Genomic DNA, 22,159 nt, shown 5'->3' with positions numbered 1-22,159 from the left:
CAAGGTGGCTCAGGGTGGAACAAGCATGGGAAAAGGAGGGGTGGGAATTAAATAGCCCAATTTTGTGTAAGCAGGCTGCTGGTCTGTACATGTCTCTGGCTGAGCCCTGCACCTGACCACCACAATCTGTCTCATCTTCCTACTAAACTCTATTTCTCACTATTTTCTGTATGAGTGTGCTCTCTATTCCCTGTGTGTATTATACACTACCAGACTTCACACCAAGCTAGCAGGCGAGCAGGACAAAACATCCGAGAGTTGGATACTGGAGAGAGCAGGAGTCTGAGGGCCAACTACCAGACAGACCTGAGCAGGGGGTCTTTCCCTAAGCAGCAGTGCTTAGAAAGAAGGTGGGGGCTGTTTGTGCTGTCCATGTTTACGTAACTGTCTGTAAAGGCACTATCCTCCTGTCCACGTTGCTCTGTTTGTGGTCAGCCACACGCATGTGTGTGTGTGCACATGCATGCACCTCTCAGGAATTTGGTGGGACACAGAAAAGGCATAAGGGACAACCCCTGATCCTTCAGTTGACCTCATTTGGCTAAACAGTGACTGTGCTATTAAAATAAAGAAGGAGGAGCAAGTTGGCCGGTTGTTCAATTTTCCCAAAACACTTGAAAGATACTGAATGAGGAAGGTGGGCCCCAATGTTGCTTCTTCTGACATAATTTTTCATTATTGTGCCATAACAAAAGTAAGTACTAGGTCTCTCTAGAAAGTTCAGGGAACAATAGAGAAAGTTCCTCTATCGCAGACTCTCAGCAAGACTGTTTCCGCCTGCCCTTGCTTTAAGCAATCCTTAGAGTCAGAGAGTGAGGACCCTATGAAACACAGAGTGATCAAGGCAGAGGCTCTTTTCCACATCACCTTTTCATGATCTAGTCCTAGTCACTTTGACTCTGTTAAAATAAGTCACCTCCCCAATAATGACTACAAACACAGAGACTCCATTGAGGATAAGCAGAAGAGACTGAAGATCTCTTCCAAGCTCTGCTGAAGGTGATCTRTTGCAAATCTTATTACCCATCTTGCAGTAGCGGGGAAAAGTGATTTTTACCTCCTTGGATAGGGATATAAAGCCTTTCTCAGTAAATACTTTGGACTGTCCAGCTTCTTCCCAGACCAAGTACAGTCAGAAATCCAGTGCATTTTCAGCTTACAATATTATGGATATGTTCCAATTTCTTAGAGTGAAAGAAATGACTGAGAGAGGAGACCTTTCTGCCAACTCAAGCATCTCTCAACCTCCAGTTCCTAAGATTCTGGTGAAATTCCCCTAGATCAGACTGCCAGTATTATTCCCATCCAGGAAAAAAATGAAATTCAACTGTTTGAACTTGAATTTGGCTTTATCTGAGGAGAATAGACACACAGTTTTTATTAAAATATGTTGCAGTTTCTTAAAATACGACTATCTTGCTTTCATCTTTACATTTGATCTCACTGCAACAAACAAAACTTTCTTGTGCCAAACCACAGGTGATAGTCCACATTCTCTTAGACTCGCAAAGTGGTAGATGCTCAGGGAAAACAAATCATCTGCACAGCAACATTAAACTCTTCAGCCATCATTTTCTTCAAGCAAAGTGGTAGAAAACTGCTAGGTTAGTGTCTAAGGCTATCATAAAAGTCAAGCTTACTGCTTAACTGTTAGTTATGTGATTTAATGTGGATGTTTTACTGCCTTTTTTTCATTGCTTCAGTAATTTTAGAGTAATTAACGCAAACAAGATAGGATGTCCCTTTAGAGCTGTCTTTGTTCTCCCTGTTTTCACAAGACATTAATTTCAGTTTTCCTTCTACTTTTCCTTCCCGTGTAATCTGTTAAAAAGCATTTACAAACTGTTCACTCATTAAAATCTTCAGCCATAAAAGATGGTGTGGATTCACAACAAAAACAAAACATTTACTCAACAAGTTTTTGCATCATTCACAAACAAGATCATTATCAGTTCGGGTTCTAAATACTGTAACACAAGGTGCACATCTGTGTGAGAACAGGAGAATTAGATTTATGGAAGTAGGATTTTGGTTTTTTATTGTTTGTATTAGGTTAGCCAAGAAAATGCAAAAAGATGCATTCTAATACAACTTCTTATTTAGACAGCCAATAATATCTCACAGAAATTTATAAAGAAATACAGGATATGAATTCAAAAAAATTTTTAAATTAAAAAAAAAAGTTACTTAACAATCCTTAAACACAGGGTGATGAGTGACGATAAACAGCCTATTAAACTAAAAATAATCTTTAGTATTTGCACTAAATTTCAGGTCACAGAACTCTTCGCTTAATGATTTATTTGGTTTTAAGACACAGTTTTAAAACACAGAATATTTAACAGATATTAAAGCTGTGTGGCAGACATAACACACAAAAATGCAATATCGCATTTTTTTTAATATGTTATGGGATAATGTTTTTGAAGTTACCCAAGACAGGTACTTTTAAAAGAATGAACAAATTTATTTCTAATAAAAGCTATTTGATTTAAACATTGTGTGAGCATATTGACTTCTTATTTCCATTTTGTGGTCAGCCTACAATAACCTAAAGAGGTATCTCTCTTTAATTAGAATTTATAACTTGAAAGGCATTTTTCTTTAAACAGCAGCAAACAGGAAATGCTTAAATTGTGTCAAAGCCTTTGATGAATCTTTACAACTGCTCATAAAAGCTCATCCTGCTTAAAATAATATTGATTTTTCATTTATTTTCCTAGATACTAGAAGATTTATGTTTCATCTGATCAGGATCAAAGCTTTCCCCCTCCTGATCACTGGGATTAAATCAGCAATGTCATTTTACATGTTTAAAAACTACGCTGCTAGAGCGAGATGTAAGAGCGTAGTAATGCTGATGATAGAGACTTTAGAATAAAACCCCCTCAAGATTCCTCGTCTCCCTCCCTCCCTCCCTCTGCATTTGCTGCAGAGCAGCTGTGCCTCACACAGATTCACATGAATGAAAATACTAAGGCGAGAAACCACCCACTTAGTTTATTTTCCATATGACTTTCCTGTAATTATTTTGTAAACTGTTCACACAACAATATATAAAAACATCTGCAAAAACAGGTAATTAATGTGTCAAGCCAAACTAATGCATTTTTTATGGTGTCCATGCTTCGTCAACTGTAATTATAACTCTTTTTAAGCAAATGATGATGTGTTTGTTGCAATGTGCAAGTGGTTATTTTAGATGCTCTGTTTACTACTACTGCAAACAGAATATAAAAACTCTACAGCTACTTTGTTGCACATATAAGCCTTCATCTACACAAGCACAAGCAGGCTGCTCCCTTATTTTCCAAAGGCTTTGCCTTTTTGAAAGAAATAAAAATATCTTAAAATGAAAATTGGCTTTGGAAAGCTGGCCAGGCCACCCACTGACCAAAGTAACCATAGCCAGAACATTAGGACAGCAGCCAATGATTTAAAATTTGTTCTTTAATTTTTATTTCTAAGGATGGTTCAGTTACAACGTATTTACAAAAAGAGACCTTCCTTACAGCATTCAAATGATCTGTAGGGTTTGGCAGAAGAAAGCCACAAATATCAGAAAAATTGTGCCACTGAGTTCATCTCTGACTTGCTTGCTTTCCCAATGGACCATTGATTCAAACGAAAAGTACAGAGAAGAAGTATTTCCACAGTATGTATACAGCAGTATCACCTGGGAAAGTAGCAATATTACAAAGAGTTTTCTAGTTGCCTATCATGGCTGTTCAGAAGAGTATGTATCTTTCAAAAATTAACTAACTCAATGCTGAAGTGTTAAGTAACAGCTCAGTTAGCTGTTTATTCAGGTACCAGATCCTCTATAATTGTAGCATCTAGGAAAATGACTTACATTGAGGTGTTAATAGCAAAAAGCTAATGAAAGGTGACCACATGCAATAAACACAAACAACAACAACAAAATCTGGGAGATAAGAACCACAGAGAAATCTGTCCTTGTTTCCAAATAATCTACAGTAATGACAAAACATGTCTCGGATGCATGGAAGAATTGCTCTTAAACTTGCTCCATTAAGAGTTTAGTGATAAGTTAACACTTCTCCGCAGATCCAAGGTAGAATGAAGTCGCATGGACTTACTGGACGGCAACAAACAAAAATAGCTCTAGCCATCATTTGCCATTAACACATACAGTATCACATGTTCAGTAAATCACAGTATATACTACCCACCCAAGGTATTATAGCAGCTATTCCTTCCGTCCTTTGTGTCTGACCACCTCCAGAGCCGCCTCGCGGTGCATGACAGGCTCTCTCAGGAAGGGTCAACCTGCCACGAGAACCTCAGTGGATTCCCCRTCTAACCAGCTGCTTCGCCAGCTTGTACCTATTTCCACAGAAGAGGTAAGACTAAGTTAGCACTGCTTCTCCCAATCCTCTGCAACCTCTTCATTCCCAATCTTCCTGCTTTTCTCTCAGACTTACTAAAAATACATGTGGGCTGCCTTTGTTTAAGGACATATCAGAAGAGATGTGCTTCAGGAAGGAATATCCTCTGGCAGAACAGGCTACAAGGAACTTGCTGGAGACTGCCTGTTGTGCTAACCCCAAACTCCATGTACTTAACAATTTAAACAGTAAAACTTTCTCTAAATACTGAAATCTTCAATGAAACATTTATAATTGCCAAATCTAATAGCTATAATACCATTTTTTATTTTTAAAAGTTTCTTTATCTTCTTCACAGTCTTCCTGCACATATCACCCAGCTGGATTGCTGAATTTTTCAAAGAATTGCTCTCTATAAAAATGCAAGGGAGTAAGCCTTAAAAGATTTATTTCTTCTCACAATGAAAAGAGGTTTAGCAGCACCTTCCTTATTAGTGGGTAGCCCAGCTGTTATTTTTGCCTAATTGGTTCAAGAGGACCTCTGTTCTTCTTAGGGCAAACACTTCTTACATCATGTGAAGCAGACTCCTTTGTCCATATTAGCCAAACAAAAGCTCGGGCACACTGTAAGTGACAATGCGACTCAATCCCGCACAAATTTGTGACCACTTTGGACACAGTTTTATAACCCCAACATTTATTTCAGAAAAGGGAAGAGCTGCTGATTTACGAATGAGCCCCCACAAACTTTCGCAAAGAGTGGGCAAGCTTTTATTTTCAGCCAATTACAAGAGTGAAACGTGGCAGATGCTTGGGTAGATGGACACTTCAGGATCCAGGAAAGAGCTGCTGTAGCTTTCAGCAGCAGGTGGCAGTTTGGAATTGTGAAATAAGCCCGCTAGCTGGTCATCTCTAGTATGCTATATATTATATTAACAATGGTTTACATTGGGGTGGTAGCCAAATTATACTGTTAAAAAGAGACTATAAATATTAAGAAATAACCCCAAGAGTAAGCACACTGTGACAAAATACTTTGAAGTCATCTTTTCCTTCTCCTTTTTTTTAATATTCTGAAAGAGTCAGAAATTATTAAGACGCACCACATTCATCAGAACTATTCTTTCTTGCTTTTTGAAGACTTGGGACAGTACTGCACTCTAGCAACCAAGAAAAGCAGCTTAAAAATGAAACCACACACACTAAAGAACAAATGTGTGACAGTGAGTGGACACCTAAGAATCCTCCTTCTAACTTTCCAGTATGTTTATAACTATTACGTCTATATTTTTATACACACGCCTTCTTCAACGCAGGTTGCTCTAGACACATGCAGATCTTCAATTCCTGAGAAGTTAACAACTCTGTATCCTATAGCAAACCTAAGGTTTATCTTAGGTGGTGTAAACGTCTATCTAAATATCTCTCTGGAGAAAAAAAAAATGTTGGTATATGTGCAAAAGTTAAGATTACACAGAAGAATGATCTGGGTGAAGTATGCTCGAGTGACCAATAAGCAGGATTCAGTAAGACTCAAGATCATTAAAAAAAAAATAGCTTTCCAGAAACGTTAATCAACAAACATCTGCTTATAGAGAAATTCGCATGTGAAACACCTAAGGTGGTAGTTTTTCAAGTGCATGCATGACTATCTGGAAAAATATAAAAGGGATGGTCACACAGCACACATCCCGCACTTCAGGGAGGAAAAGCTTCATTTCCCACCCATTTGCTAAAAGCTGTAGTCTTCAACTGCAAGGCATTTCACCAAAGTAGGATTTCACGGTGGGAGAAATATCCCTAGACACTTTCCTGTAAAAGTGTGTAAAAATAAAGGAAAAAAAATCTGTGATTTTGATTGGTGCAAGACAGAAGGAGAAGCAGCAGCATCCTAGCATGGATAAGAAAACAAAATGGTGACAGCAGCAGCATGCCCTCCAACACAGGCACCACAGAAACAGGAGGAGAGCGCTCTGACAGCCCAAGCAAGGAAAGTAGCTACACAGGCCACCAGCACAGAAAAGATTGCCAAACTTCTCTGCACTCTTCCTCCTTAACTAAAAGAACTAGTCTGACTGAGAATTAGCAACCACAAACACTACTTGTTTCAGAGCAGAGGAAACCCAGGCACACAGACACCTACCCCTCAAGTTAGAAGTTATTTTGTTTGAAGGATAAAGTATTGCAGAAATAAAGAACAACAGAAATGGGAAAACAACAACAACTATGAGATTGTTCTGATAGTACTCATATCTATATATTAATACAATTCACATGTTCTTTTATATGTACCATTACAGAGTACTGTGGGAAGTAGTATCTTTCCACTACTAAGGAGAGGAAAAGGGTCACTGACAGCCTGAATCTCTAAAACTAAAGWGCCAGCAGCAGGCCCTGTAGAGATCAAACCTATACTAGTCTTTCCATACAGTTCTGAAGCCAGACAGGCTATTTTAAGGTATGGGATGGGAAAAGAGGGAAGGAGGATGGGAAAAGAGGGAAGTCAAATTAGCAAAAACTGCTTAACAGGAGGAAAAAAAAAAAAAAAAAACACACTGATTAGCATGTAGCATCATGCCCTTAAACATATCTGTGCAACTTTCCTATTTCAGCTAATTCACCTCAATTCACCTACCCCACCTGAGTCATTTAATTCTACAGCTAGAGACTTCAATTTTCTCACCTATGGACAGAAGCTGCACTGTCAACTAGATCAGTATGTTCTGTCTACACCATATGTTGAAAGAAGTGTAGCAACCCTACTAGGTCTTCTGATGGGAGGTAGAAACCCTACATAGCAACAGTCACAAGGAGATTAATGCACTTAGCTGTAGCTGAGTGCTGGCTAACAACAGCCGAGATAAAAGGCTTTGCGGGAAGGAGGAGACATCCGTCAAAGAGGCTGCAGAGCACCTTGCACAAGCTCCTTAGCAGCAACTTGGCAAGAAGCTGCCATAAGGACAGACTCAAATATCTTGAAAAGGTCAGATAAACCAAGCCAATGCAGCTAGCTGTTCCCCCATGATATGAAAGACAGAACAGATTTTTTTTTTTAAGGAATGAATAAATATGCTACAAGATGGGCTTAACAGTCACATGCTAAGTAACTGCATTCAGAATCATCTCTGCATCATGCCCTACACGTTGGATTACAGTCATTCCTACAAGTCACCTGTACATGTATTGTAAGGCTCTAAGCTGGGCAGAAGATACCAAAACCCAGTCCTTTATCAGCCTTTTTGCGCAGAGAAGTCTTGAAGTTTAAACAAAACTTTGCCTTGAACATTTCTTTACATACCTGAATTTGGCAGTATTTATACATTAACAGACTTCACCCTTACTAACTGATGCCATATTTTGCTGCTTCACCATGATGAGGTGTATAAACCCAGTAATTTTGTATATGGAATGGCTTTACTCAGGGTAATCCATCCAACATCTATTCCATGTGATGGATCCTATGGCACAAGTCTGCTCTGAAGCTCTCTACAATCTGCAATGGGCTTGGAAGCCAATGCACATCTGTTATAAGCAGTTCATGGTCCACATTAACATGGGTTTACAGCACCACTGGGAGCACATGACTTATATAAGCAAACCACAATATTTTCAACATCTTTTCTTAATTCAGTTGCTAGCCAATAGACAAGCCCTCCCACAAAAATCTAACCTACTGAAACAGAACCTACGACGTCATGGTTGTACAAGCCACTAGAAGAGGGGTAGCACTATGTATGGAAAGCCCAGTCTGAAAGGTCCTACAGCATCCTCACAGTCCAAAAGCAAGGTACAGAGACAGTTTCAGCTCCTTAGAAGGAACCAGGGCAGGGAGTCTTTGTCTCAAGTGGTTCCAGGCTCCCTGGAAGTGCAAAGTTACAACAACAGATAAGGTGACAGTGATGATGCATCATATGAGTAGAAAGGTCTGAGACTGGGTGGGGGAAAATGACAATTCTGTCAGTCACCTGTCCAGCAAGAAACATTAATCCCTCCCTGTGAGGCCTAGTGCAACTCTAAGGGTTCCCCTGCAGACATCAGCTTACATCCCAATGCATCTTGATGTATCATCACCTCTATGCCTCCCTGGCCCACGGAAACGCAGTGTTCTTAAGCTCACCAACGCAATCTTAAACGCGTAATATTAGCACAAAGTTCCTCATTTTAATTTGGCTGATACCCAAACAATGTACCCTGCCACCTCGCAGAGATCGGGTCTACTGTTTCCTCAAAAACATAGCTTTAATCAGGCACAACTGTTAGGTAGCCCAGACAGACTCACAGAAGACACTGTTTAACTGCGCAAGAGATTGTTACTCGCAATGATAAACACTAATCAGAGGATCTAATTTAACAAGTGAAAGGAATATAAAATAGCTATTGTGTTGTAACAGAAATAACCTTCATAAGCATCCTTCAACAAACAAGCAAAGGTGCTTTTCACTCTGGAAGCCAGAAACACGCTCATGAAACAGCCATGGCTCTTCTTCCCCTTTTCATAAAGCACTGTCTTCTTGGCACTCTGTCAAGCATGCTCCTTTTTACATCCCTGGCTTCATCACAGGTTCAAATCATAGCCCATCATAATCCCAGGAATTATATACAAGTTGGTTTGGTTTTGGTATGTCCAGAAATATCATCTAGTTGTCCAAAGTGTTCCCAGTGTTTCATTGTATAGGCATTTCTGGGTTAAAAGTCAAATTCATTTTACTGAGGTTTCAGTAATTTCTGTAATTTTTGTTCCGGCTCTGTTTACTGGATAAACACTAAAATAACATAAAGCAGCAGTCCGCTTTCAAAGACACCAACAACTTATCTAGAAGTCGTAGATACCTAATGCAAAACACAGATACCTGGAAAGTATAGCTTGCAGCTGCTAAGCTGACTTAAGAGGCAGCACATCCTTCATGCAACAAAGTACATGTTGCCTAGCTAAACCAATCCCTTAAAGAATCAATATTCATTGCACCCAACTGCAGCTGCTACACATACAAAAACAAATGCTCCAAATCTACAACAGAGTAAATGGATCATCTCCATCCAGATGTTAATGTGTAACATGGAGCCTCGTATGTAATGGACTTGCAATTAATGCATGCTTACTTTCTTAACCTTACGGATCAGATCCTGTACTTTTCTACACAAGTTAGACTGACCATATCGCTGGAAGGTTCCTGACCATCTTCTGAAATGCTCCTGCCTCATCATGTGCTGAAAGTTCCTAAAAACCAGCAAAAAGCGTTAGCTACCTCTTTATCACAAAGCTCATATTGCCAAGATTGCCAAGATGAATATAACTTGAGAATGGTTGGAGGTGGCGAAGGAGGAGGAGCAAACACAAGTAGGACTCCTTCCTTTACTCTTTCCATAACTTCAGCCTCCTGATCTGTTTTTTCCCCCCAACATAAACCATGCTCTACAGCAGTCAGGGAAAACACTAACTTTGCATAAAATACAGTTAATGTTCAGACTAGAAGTTGGTGGCTCGCTATTGATTAGGGTATTTTTTTCCACCACTAGGCCTGAAGCAATACAATGACCTCAAAGTGCTCTCACATGCTAATAAAACAAAGGAACAGCTATAATTGTGAGCCAAAGCTTCTAGCAAATAAATATATTTATCTTCTAGTATGTTTGAAAAGCTGGAAAATTTGAATTCCAGAAGGTTTCAGCTTCTAAAGAATTGCCTAACCATTTTCTAATTCACTGTCCTACAGCCCATTACAGACCTGCTTTCCAAAAGCTCCACAATCTTGCACACAGCAATGCCCAGAAAATGCAAAAGAGGCAGCAGAATCTGTATGTATTCAGAGGAAAAAGGAAACAAGTGCAGCTATTCCCTCTCACTGGATAYGAGGAGTTTTGTTACAAATGAAACTGAGAAAAAGACACAAGGAACAGATAGTTCAACAGCAGTCCAGGGGCTCTGCTCCCACTTCAAGAATTTGTTCTCCTCCTTCCCAGTGCCAAACACATTTAACATGGAGAGCATATACAGAGCAGAATTAGGCCCAAGATGTTTATATAGCAGATGTCCAGAACCCAAGTTACACAACTGCCTCTCCGAACGCACACAGCCTTTATGTCACTGCCCAAGCGACATGCTTATCAGGCTTTTTGGCAGGACTGTAAACAAGGCATTAAAAGATTTAGCACTAAAACACTGCAAGAGGTAACACAAGAAAATACATGGGCAGTTTGCACAGTATATTTAACAGCACCACACTTCCGAGAATACATACACAGAGATGAAAACCAAGTAAAGACAGACATTGCTTTGGTGTGAGCATATGCAACACCTTGCCTCCTCCAGCATTAGTGTCATCAACTCAGAAGAAAATTATCAAAAATGTAAGACTCCAGCATACTCTGACTGCCTTTACAGAAGCCAGCTACTTCAAACTAAACTACACAAGTCTATAAAGTTGCAGTAATAAATTTACTCATACACCGTTTTGATAAGCCAGCCTTAAGTAATAAATAGATCTTCTTCTACCAAGCGAGAAGGAGCAGCTGGCAAAAAGCTCATCTCTCAGAGAAGTATAACCAACTTAGAGGCTTTATATTCCAGAGGTAATTCTGAGAGAAGTTTCAAATAGAGGACTGGCGATGATTCTTCCTTTTTTCCTGGTACACTGGTTACATATTCTGATTTCGATTTTTTGGTGTCAATTTCTATTTTCTTGGTGCCACCAAGTGGCAAAAATATGTATTGCCATTTTACATGCAAAAGCCACTTTCACTCCATTCTAAGAAAGGCTACACATTGTAAGGTAAAACACTAACATCTGAAAGTGAAACTTGGTGTGCATTGTATATATTTATACGTACATAGGCTAATAATAATCAACTACACATAAGACCAGAGACATGTTTTAACAATTGCACCATCCTTATCTTTTAAAGAGGCATATTTTTATTCGTATGAAATATATAACTAGGTGTGTTTAAGTAGCTAAAGTGATTAAGTTAAGGGGTTTTATTGCAGGGTATATTGAATATTCGTATTTCAACATTAAACATATTATCTTCATAAAGTAGTTAGATTAAAAATAGTGACACATAAGCAGCTATAAGGAGTAAAAGTCATGAATAACTAGAAGGCACTCATGGTTTAGGAAGGTGTTTGAATCAGCCTTGTCATTATACAGAGGACATCAGAATCTCCCTGCCAGCTTACAGAAGCTCTAGAAAGAACAGGACACAAGATGAATTGGATCTATCCAAAACTAGGGGAAGTGCCCAGCAGAGGATGACCATTCATTTCTCTTCCACCTCCACAGCTACACAGGGTAACACAGAGAAAGGAGAAAAGAAAGCTGACTGCTAGAAACTAGCCTCTGTACATTTATGCTCCCAAGGGATAAGATGCCAGCTGAAAAGCAATTCAGTCTAGTTATTCCCTCCTTCGCGTTGTAAGGAGGGAATGCCAGGGACTGCACAGAATTTGCAGGTGCCAGCTATACATCTCTTCATCCACCAAGGAACCCCCATCTCTACGGGTACCACTACCATAAATTTGTTATTAACTCCCATTGTACTGTCTGAGCAGCATCAGGGAAACAAACATGGCAGAGTATTTATCAGATGTTTCTGAGACTCCTTGATATATTTTTAGTCTGAAAAGCGTGGGTACCAGTGGGTGCGAAAAAAAGATTAGCACTCATGTGAGGTAGCTGGATGAGTAGCTGGTCAACAGCAAAGAAGCAAGAGTCCTTGCAGAAAATGTTAGCAATTGTAGCTGAAGGGCTCAACTCCTCCTAGTTTAATGAGTTACTGTGCATCAGTTGAGCCAGTTACTTACCATGCATGCAAGTGTAGCCTTTCACAACTGCAAGGTAAACATATTAGCATAAGGACTATCACAGATTCAAAGCCAACACGTTTAACCACTGCCACAGTTCAAGTATGCACGCGCAGTTACTACAGCTCAGCTTGATTTGTGTTCATGCCCTAGCAGTTTGCAATGGTTTAATAAAGAAAGTTTTTGAGGCTGAAACTCCAACCACCAGTTTGAAACTGCATCACAGCAGCCTTGCATCATGACTAGAAGACAAAAGTGGTTATGACAAAACAGGAGGTCCGAAGACCATAACCAAATGGAATGCAGGCCTATAAAGAAGTATATTAGTAAAGAATGAATAGCTGGGCTCTCCAACAGAAGGACTGCCAACACACTCAACATCAAGAATGAAAAGCACATTGATAACATGGGCAAGGAAAGGTAGGATACTATTAAAAAGCCACAACAAGCACCAGCCAGCAACCCTACTGATATCACTGGGACTTCAAAAGAAAGAGGTAGATTTACTTTTACAAAAAGTAAAAAGACACTTTAAGCAAACGCTATGCACATTTGTTTGGCCCACACCTCAATTCTCATGAGTAACCTATCCACTATTTTTTGCCAGCCCCTGTTAAAACAGCTCAGCAGGTAAGTTTCATCCCTAGAACCATTCAGAGCCTCTGGACTACTGCCATGCAAAGGCTGCTGCTTGTATGCGCCTTGGTATATTAGCATTGAAGCTCAGCTCTGGAGCACCATAACATATCTGTGCTATACACTGTCAAATAAAGCCAGCATAATAATCCTACTTGTTTGATTTGTGCAGGACAGAAGTACAATACACAGACACTGAATTCACTACAGGAAAGAACAAACCCTTTCCTGCGCTTTATACTTCTAAGCCCTTCTTGGACAAAATACAAATAAATGCAGTTATCACTCTATATTCTCAAGAGCTAGAAGGCAAAAGAGGAAGAAAAAATTGTTCCCTGACTGACAAAGGCTAAGGAGAGTCCACAGAAGTTTGCATGGACTTGCATCCAGTGAGTTAACAGCAGCCTTTGCAGACATACATTGACACGCCAAAGAGTTTTGTTTTGTTTTTTTTTAAATCCTGTTCTCCTCCAGCAGTGTGGAGATTTAAGTTTGTATGTGTCTTTCAGCTAGAAAAAGGAGAACAGGTCAGTGGAAGATGCAAGAGGCTGGGAGCCAAAAATAGTTCTAATCCTGTTGTGATTGGAAAGTTAACCTGAGTCTGCCTCTCCCCATGCATAAAATGGGGATAATTAATCCTCACTTAACCATGTAAATTAAATAATGTTTCAACAGTGCTGCAAGTGCCACATATTAATTAATGCCTAGGTAATAAAAAGGGAAGGGGAGAGTGCTCTGCTACTTACCTGTAAGTCTGAGGTTGTGCTGCAATTTTAAGAGAGGAGATATCTGGCACTTAGAGGATGAGATCCTAAACTATCATTCAGTCTTAGAGAAAGATTTATCTCTCTCTCACATATGCACAGCAGCAATCAAGTACATGAAAGCCAAGCACACATCATTCTGCATGTCATATCACTTCTGTGCAACACAGTAAGCAGATGTTAACTAAGGAAATACCATAACTAAATACTCATAACCAAAGGCAAGGCAAACACAGTGAGAAGATCCATACCTTGAACACCTTCCAGAAGCAGATCAACCCCCTTTCTATAAAAGCTGAGGGCAGTTTCATAGTCTTCTTCCTCTTCCTTCTTCAAGGCCACTTTTATCAATTCCCCTGCTTTCTCCAAGTAATCTTGTTTGCCAGGCTTGGGTTTTAAGCTTCCAGTAAACAAACCATGGCTCTCTCTCTCGCCTTCAGTTTTGCTCCACTCCTGCTCAGATGCCACCATGCTTTGTGCTGGGGATTCAGAGGAAAGGCCAACACCAACAGCTCTGGTGGGGGAATTTTGGTTGGATGCCATTCCATCATCTAATTCAGCAAGAGAGTCTACATCAACTGTCAGAGAGATCAGGTCACTGTCACTGGAGAGTCCTGAAAGTGTAAGTCAAAAGGACATCTATTACTCTAGATTTCTTACACACCATAGCAGCCTCCAAAATTCTTTAATACAACACCTGATGTTCCAGCTCCAATTCAAACTTTAAGTCCAAAGATTTTAAACTTTCTTTTTGCAGCTTCCTGAGACTTTGCACTGAATTTCCCTGTATGCAAGTCTGTCTTAGAAACCCATGGTTTCTGAGAACCTGAAGGCGCATTGTTTTCAAAGCTAGCCACAAAATCCCCAGACCTGGCCTTCATTCTAACATTGGAAGTGAAACAACAACCAACTAATGATCAAATTAAATCTTCAAAGTCCACTCACTAATGGGTTCCAGGAAATTATGAAGCCAATCCTCCCTGTGTGKGTACTCTTAGAAAAGAAAATAAGCAGGAGTCAAATTACTGTCAGAAAAAAACCTAACATACTGTTTTACAGTCAGTTTACTAGTCAGTAAGACATAGCATCACAAAAATAGTAAATTAGGAGGTAGAATTCACACAACAGTTACTACAGGTTCACTTAACTCACAGCTACTGTGTATAGTCTTACTTCATTGCTAACACATGGTAGAATGAATTAGCTCAAATTTCAGTGAAAGACATGAGCTAACATGTTTTATTTTGCATCTTCCACAAACTGAGAGCATATACATTTACTGCAAGCTGGCCTTCAGTAAGTGCTTAAGCCACAGCAACTTAGCAGGGATATTTGTGCATAAGCAGCAGCAAAGACATTTCCCATCTACACCATTTCATTCAGTAACGATTAGCATTCACGAAAAGTGTTCACACATAATTATGACTTTATAATAATCTAAATGCTACAAATGTAACAGAAGTAATGCTTCAATCTCACCTCCACATTCGGACTGGCTGGTAAGTGTCACATCATCAAGCCCACTTAAATCCCTCCGAACTGAAAAGAACAAGAATGACAAAAATGTTTCTGACATCCTTTTACATAACAACGGAATAGCTGTTCATGTATCACCAAAATAAAAGGACATGACCCTATTACACGTAAAAATATATAACATTAAACTGCTCTCAGCCTGGCTATCAGGGATCTTAATTTTGGTATCAAGCCATTACAATTGTGACACTGGTATTAGACTTGCCATTTCTTCTTGCTTTAGAGGTTAAAAACAAAACACAGATACTTGCTTAGGAGGGCTAATTCAAACCTCAGCACCCTATCAACTCACCTAAATTCAAAAGCAGTAACATTTTAAAACCTGTCTCACTGTTCTGATGATTTACAACTAAGGCGACTTAAAACTGGAGAGCCTGGAAAGCTGGGACCAACACCTACACATCAAGAAAAAAATGCCAGCTTTAAGTCTCAAAAACGTCATTCCAGAGTAGTATCCTGCATGAGACATATGGAATGAGCCATGAATTTGGCAGTGCCACCTGGATATCAAGTAGCAGTTTGTTTTATCACCTTGGCACRTGTACCCACTGAAGCAATAAACAAGTAGGCAACAAGGTCAAGACGTTATCTGTTTGCATACAGAGAAAGGAAATTCTGAGCTAAAACCTGGTGTCTGTTTTCTTCTGTATTACCAATAGAGTCAAGAGGTTATCCACATTATCAGGTAAAGCGTTCTGACTTATCTTCAAGTTGTATGTGGCAGTAGCGAGGAGTTGACTTAAGGCACCTAACTCAAACTTCCTTTTTGATTTTGCAACTCTAGAAGTAGACGGGTTTTACAATTTATGGAAGAGGAGAAAGAGGGCATGCATCTTCTCACCAAGTACCATAGAAACATCACTTCTCTAAAGCTAACAGCTCCTTTAAGGTGAGCGAGAGGAAAAATAGACGAGAAGGAGCACAGACGACCAGCTGCTGACTTTCTATGAAAAGAAAGGGACAGCGATACTTTGTGACACAAGCCTACTTGAAAGCAGGGGAGAAGATGCACAGAAGACAATGCCCCTAATCTTTTGGGGGGAGGAATGAACGTAAGGCAGAATGTCCATGCTGAGAAGAAGCACTGAAAAGATAACTGCCTGTGTAGCCCTGAGCCCTGTAAGAAGGAAGGCAACCTCGTAACAGAAAGTTAGGAGGAAAACAGTAGCCTCATTAATTAGTGTATTAACGATGGGTTGTACACCTGCCCAATTTAGGGGCATGAACATTGAATTTGGATGTTGAAGACTCAGAATTTATGAACTAACATTTAGAGAAGTCAGATAATTTTGTTCAGGGAAGAAAAATTGCTAGTTAGGGAATATACAGGTGGAATTAGAACTGATTGAGCATGTAGATAGAGAAATTAAATGGAAAAGCTGGGGTTTTGTGGGGAGGGTGTGCTGGCCACCCATACACATATACATCTACAATAGATTTCAGACAGACTCAAGTTCCCTTCCCTATAGTCCAAACTCATGTTTGCTTTATTCCTGCAGCCAACTTGATCAAAAGCTGCGTGAACACAGCTAGTGTGGCACAGAGCCTGAGCTAATAAACTTTGCTGAGGGACAGGGCTTACAGCCCAGGTCTAGCACCACACAAACCATAGTCATAGGGCTTCCAACCAGCCTGAAGGCTAGGAAGAGTCTGAACTGTGTATGTTTATTTCTAGGAGGAGATGGCAATATTTCTTCCTATAACATAATGCATTTAGAAAAAGAAAAAAAAAAAGCAGACTGCAGCCAGTTCACTGATCTAGCAGTAGTTGCAATTGCCTTACACAAGGCCATAGGGTCACCACCTACCATTAACATGCATCAGGTAAGCAATGGTCTTGATACTTCTCAGCAAGAGAGTTTGGGGGAACGGTGCCCATGTGGAGGCCCTTGAATGACCACAAAAACTAACACAGGGAACTAGATGACAATTAACTATAATAATCAGACTTGGAAAAATTCAATGCAGGTAGGATTCCCTCGGGGAAGGAAGGGAGAGAACTTAGAACTGAGTACTGCCACTGCCATCTAGAGGACTGAACATGGCTGTTTCTTCCTCTCCCTAGTTCCCCCCAGATTTGGTTTTGAACATGTGGAAACTACACAGGTTTGAGAAAGGATAACTCCACAGAAGTCACATTCAGCATCTGGAATTCCTGTGTGCATAGTTGTTGCAAATATCCCCCAAAATCACTCTAGCCAGTTCAGAGAAAGCGTATCAAAGAACCTTTYCACTTTATAGAATGTCCAAGAGACAAAAGGTTATCTCACATAAAGCAAATTGTTTTCTCCTCATAAAAACAAGGCCCTCATGACTGAAGAATAGAAACATTTATGTTAAGCATTTTTAGAAGCAATTTTTATATAAAGGCAAAGTGTAAAATGGGTGCTTTATCAAAATCTGAAATCTTTAAATTTCACATAAATAGTGCTCCTTTAGGCTCTATTTATAATAGCTACTCTCTGCAATCAACCCTCTGTATTAGTTCCTTCACAGAAGGACAAAAGATTGTGGGTATATTAATTCATGAACATCATAGAAGCTACTGCAAAACAAAAATGCAAAACTGGTTGCACACATAGAAAATATTATATAACTGAGGGCAAAGAGCCAGACATTAAGAGATTCCAATGGCAAATCACCCAACTTGCAACCTTCAAGGAGAGAAGGGGGGGATGGGGGGGGAAGGACCATTGTTAGTAAAAATAAGCAATTCTTATTATTTGAGCAGAATTTTACCAAACCAAGTTCTATGCCAGAAACAGACCACAGAAAATTTAATACAGGCATTACCTCGGAGATATTGCGGGTTCAGTTCCAGACCACCACCATAAAGCGAATATTGCAATAAAGCAAATCACACAATTTTTTTTGTTTCCCAGTGCATATGAAAGTTATGTTTACACTATACTGTAGTCTATTAAGTGTGCAGTAACATTATGTCAAAAAAAAATCAGTGTACAAAATGTGACACAGAGACATGAAGTGAGCACATGCTGTTGGAAAAATGGCACCAATAGATTTGCTCGACACAGGGTTGCCACAAACCTTCAATTTGTAAAAAAAAGTAATATCTGCGAAGCGCAATAAAGCAAAACGCAATACGAGATATGCCTGAAGTTAAATACCTCCCAAATAAGCTTTATAACCATTTGTGTAATACCACGTATTTATATATCAGCATAAAACAGCTCCAAAGGAAAATTTTTAAGGATTGGAAAAAAAATTTCTCAGAAAGATTGCGTATCATCATCTAGCAATCACCATGCAGACATGCTGAGGCTAGCTCAGCTACCAAAGGCAGATGGGAAGCCCTAGCACAGTCTTTATTTAGGTTGATGCACCTGATCTTTCAGCTCCGCTACTTAGTGCGAGAGAAGTGCCACTAAAATTACACTACATCTGGTATCCAAGCCAGCACATACATCTCTACAGTGTGCTAGATAAGTGCCGTCCCAGGAAGAAGGAAGCATCCACTGTTGTTCTAGCACAACCAGAAAACGTTAGCAAGCTAAGGGAGGGATTTCCAGTTTTTCAGTTGAACATAGTCCACACTGGCTCTAACACGGTGTTTCAGACTTTCAAGAACATGGAATTCTTTTCAGGAAAATAAAAACACTAGCACTTATAGTAAAAGGATTAAACAAATTACATATCTCCAAGCCCTGCAGTAGGCTTTAGCCTTCCCCACTACCATATGCCCAATCCAGGAGACATCCTCATTTTTTTAAAAATATGATACACTACCTCTCTTCTGGATTTTACCAAGCAGTGAAGCCATGGTGATATTTAGAGCATCTACAGCTGAATTAGAACCCTCCAAAATCAATGGGGCAGTTCAAATCTTAGACCTATTTTTCATGCTCTAGGCACATTCAGACAGTCATCTTTGTACTGATCAACCTTTAATACAGTTTTAAAATTATTTGCAAATATTTACGGTTAGAGATTTAGGGCACGATTAGTAGTGAACACTACCAGACTGTTTGCCCAACCCTTTGGAAGCAGGCAGGATTTTTTATATATATATAATTTAAACTGGAGGGTTCAATTCCCAGTGGCACCAAGAGGAGTTCATTTGGAGTGATGGAGCACTAGGATTTCTAAAGTGGACCAGACAAACTCCCAGAAAGTTTATTGTTAGAAGTAAGCTTCCAGTGGGGCAGACAGAACTCTGCTGAGCCCGACTTCTCCTTTCTAATCCTAGTTCTAGCATTTCTGTCATACACAAAGCAAAGAGAAACCGGATGCTAATGTTCCCACAAATATGGCACTAGCCATTTATGTGCTGCTTTAAAACAAATCAAGCTATAAGGTTACATGAAAAAGAAAGCAAACCTTCAGAGCTGCAGTCAGACAGGTTGTCAGTCAGAGAATCAGACAGTGGCTCAACAGGACCAATCAGTTCAGAACCATCATGCACCTCCCCACCCTGAAAAGGAACAGGGAAAGGAAATAAATTTATATTGATATTTAGCTGCTGTGCAATACCAAAATCTCATTGTATAGCAGTGATATTCAAAATTAAATTTTCCTAACTAATAAGTGCTCTGTTACTTTAGAGTTAATGCATTTAATTAAACTGTATAAACTTGCAAAATTAGCTTGGGGTTTAATCCTAGTGCTACTCTAACCTATCTGACAAGTAGGCAACCTGCTGGTATGGTTTCTCACAGATTTCTGGGGGTGAAACAAAACCTGACTGAATCCTTCTAACTTAACGACACACGTTTTAAGTCATACAATTCACAGTGTGCCCCTCTAAAGAGCCAAAGCAAAACAAGAGCTTTGCTGAAGGCCACCTTTGGTACCACAATTTTTTTTTGTTGCATCACTTACGAAGGTGTCTAAACAGCTTGTTTTCAGCTTTCAAACAAGAGCCCTGAGACATACATGTTGCAGCAGCTCTGCCTGCTACAGCTTTGTGGGGAGAGTGCCCTGGGTCAGCAGGTCCCTCATGAAAAGTCTTTGCAGATCAGACAAACAGCCCACCCAGCCCAGCATCCTGAGCTCAGTCACAGCCAAGACTGGACACATGGGGAAGATCGTAAAGTACAGGGCCAGCATGAAAGGATAACATGATTCTCTCCCAAGTCGGGAGGGAAGCAGAGGAGAGTGAAGTAACAGGAACAATTGCATGAGAAATCACCTAAACGGTTTTCAAAAATTTCTGCTTGACATTCGAGGTGCCAACTTTCCATACAAATCAATTAGAAACCACACCACATCCAAGGTAGTGTTACAAACAGGCATTTCTAATCTGTCCTGAACTAGCCCAGCATGTTTTCACATTAGTCAGCCCGTCTTTCTTGGGTCAATAAATACACAGATACACATAGCACGCCCTCCAGCTGGTTCTAAGACTTAACTGTCCAAGTCTGCCTTCCCCTGGTTATTTGTACAAAAAAATCTGAAAAAGAACAAAACGACCAGTGAGCAGAGCTGAAGGAAACTAGCTGAGCTGGTGAAAACACAGTGGTGAGTGATCAAAACCAAAGCCTTTCCCACAGAAAAATGTGAAACAACACAAGGTAACAAAGGGGGCTTAAGTTTTGACACTTGCATAATTCCTCTTGCAGATATACTTAACTCCTATAAAAATCAATGCCTTTCGAGTTTATTCATTACCTTATAAGTACAAAAAAGTCCGTGAGAAGGCTAAAATTTATATATTTTTGTTAAACAAAGAAGGATGTTTGTTTAGAGGTCTTTCCCCAAAAGAACAGAAATATTTCCAAAGAATTTAAAAAGCGCAAATGCAATTAAACTACAATGTAAAATATTTTAACTGAGTCCCCTATTTATTGTTGCTACCAAAGCTGAATGAAAGTTTTCCTGAGTATTATAAAGGACTTTGCAATAAATGCAACGCGAAAATGAGTGAGGATTTTTATACTTCACTTTAACTTTGCTTTTCCATATATATATGATTTGAATATACTTAGCACCTGAATACACTTATGTCCCAAATCTCAGATAGATGAAAATTCACTTGTTTTCAGGAAGTTACTATGGTGTTTACAAATTAAAACATGCTTACATGTTTACAGAAGTGTTGGACTAAATAAATTGAGTACTGAAAATAAAGAGATTTGAAGAGCTATAGAAAACAAACTGCCTCAAATGCAGTACAGTAAAATTCCTGATCTAAGCTATGTTCTGGAGAATGGTTCTCATGTCAGCATTCAAGCAGCACATGTTTGACTAGTTATATGCGAAGTTTGCTGTTATGGATCTCAATCCATAATAATAGGCCAGAAGAAAACAGTCTAGCTAATATTCCTACCTTTGGTTCAAAGCTATAAACACCTGCATAAAATACAGAAATAGTTACAGGGTTTTTTTGTTTTTTTTTGTTTGTTTTTTTTACTTCCCAGCAGAATACTTGGATTTAACACCACTGGTTTTCCTCATCATTCGATAAGCAAAAATTCTAAATCCCTGCACCTGAACTTCCTATAAAACTTTTCAGCTCGTGGAGGCGTGGCACCCAATCAGCCCACAAGCACTCCACAGTTTATAAAGTAAAGCAGAATCAGCACTACACTTTAATCACACCAGTAAGAAGCACATACTTCTGCAAATACTAACAAACCTTAAAAAACTCTTCAAGTTGTTTGCTATTATAGAGAGCAGGGATGTTAGCAGAAAACTGCAACAGATCTTCAGCACATTGCCTTCGTTCTTCAATCACAGTTTCATCAAATCGCCCTGGAACAGACATGTGAATTGACAATTTTAGAAATAGCTACACATTTATTCTGCAACAGCAACAACAGAAACCAAGACAAAAGCCATCTTCCAGAGACAATGCCCTGAATCTATGAAAGTCACTCCAACACTTCAGGAGAACACAGCAAATCTTCGTACTTCCTATTCTCAATTGTCCCTGGAGTCCCATCTTCTGCAGTCCACTCAGATGATGAAAGCTGGCAGTTACAACAAGAATCCTTAGCACTCTCATTGTAAGAATATGTGAGGCAACACTCTTGATTAGCCAAGAGACACTAATGGATGTCCAGTGTTATCTAACAGTAAATGATATGTGCACAATTTGACAATATGCCAGTCAG

General features: G+C 39.5%; 1 protein-coding gene across 12 annotated transcripts in view; it reads right to left on the bottom strand.

Moving 5' to 3' along the window:
• RPS6KC1 (ribosomal protein S6 kinase C1) overlaps positions 1 to 22,159 on the bottom strand; it is an 86,701-nt gene that overhangs the window by 49,702 nt on the left and 14,840 nt on the right. For 11 of the 12 annotated variants that reach the window (XR_003257260.1, XR_003257259.1, XR_003257258.1 and 8 more), the window contains 4 exons: positions 21,682 to 21,797; positions 19,425 to 19,518; positions 15,030 to 15,089; positions 13,802 to 14,164 (listed from right to left, as the gene is read on the bottom strand). Coding sequence is in view for 7 of the 12 variants with exons in the window: in XM_026088865.1 (XP_025944650.1) it covers positions 13,802 to 14,164; positions 15,030 to 15,089; positions 19,425 to 19,518; positions 21,682 to 21,797 (633 nt within the window). In the remaining 5 variants the exon portion in view is untranslated. Of the gene's footprint in view, positions 1 to 13,801; positions 14,165 to 14,495; positions 14,521 to 15,029; positions 15,090 to 19,424; positions 19,519 to 21,681; positions 21,798 to 22,159 lie in introns of those variants that run through there. The other variant, XM_026088863.1, reaches the window with a different exon arrangement.

Source organism: Apteryx rowi, unplaced genomic scaffold (genome assembly GCF_003343035.1).
Source record: "Apteryx rowi isolate R43461 unplaced genomic scaffold, aptRow1 scaffold_79, whole genome shotgun sequence".
Taxonomy (NCBI): Eukaryota; Metazoa; Chordata; class Aves; order Apterygiformes; family Apterygidae; genus Apteryx; species Apteryx rowi.
This window is presented reverse-complemented; position numbering and strand designations above follow the sequence as displayed.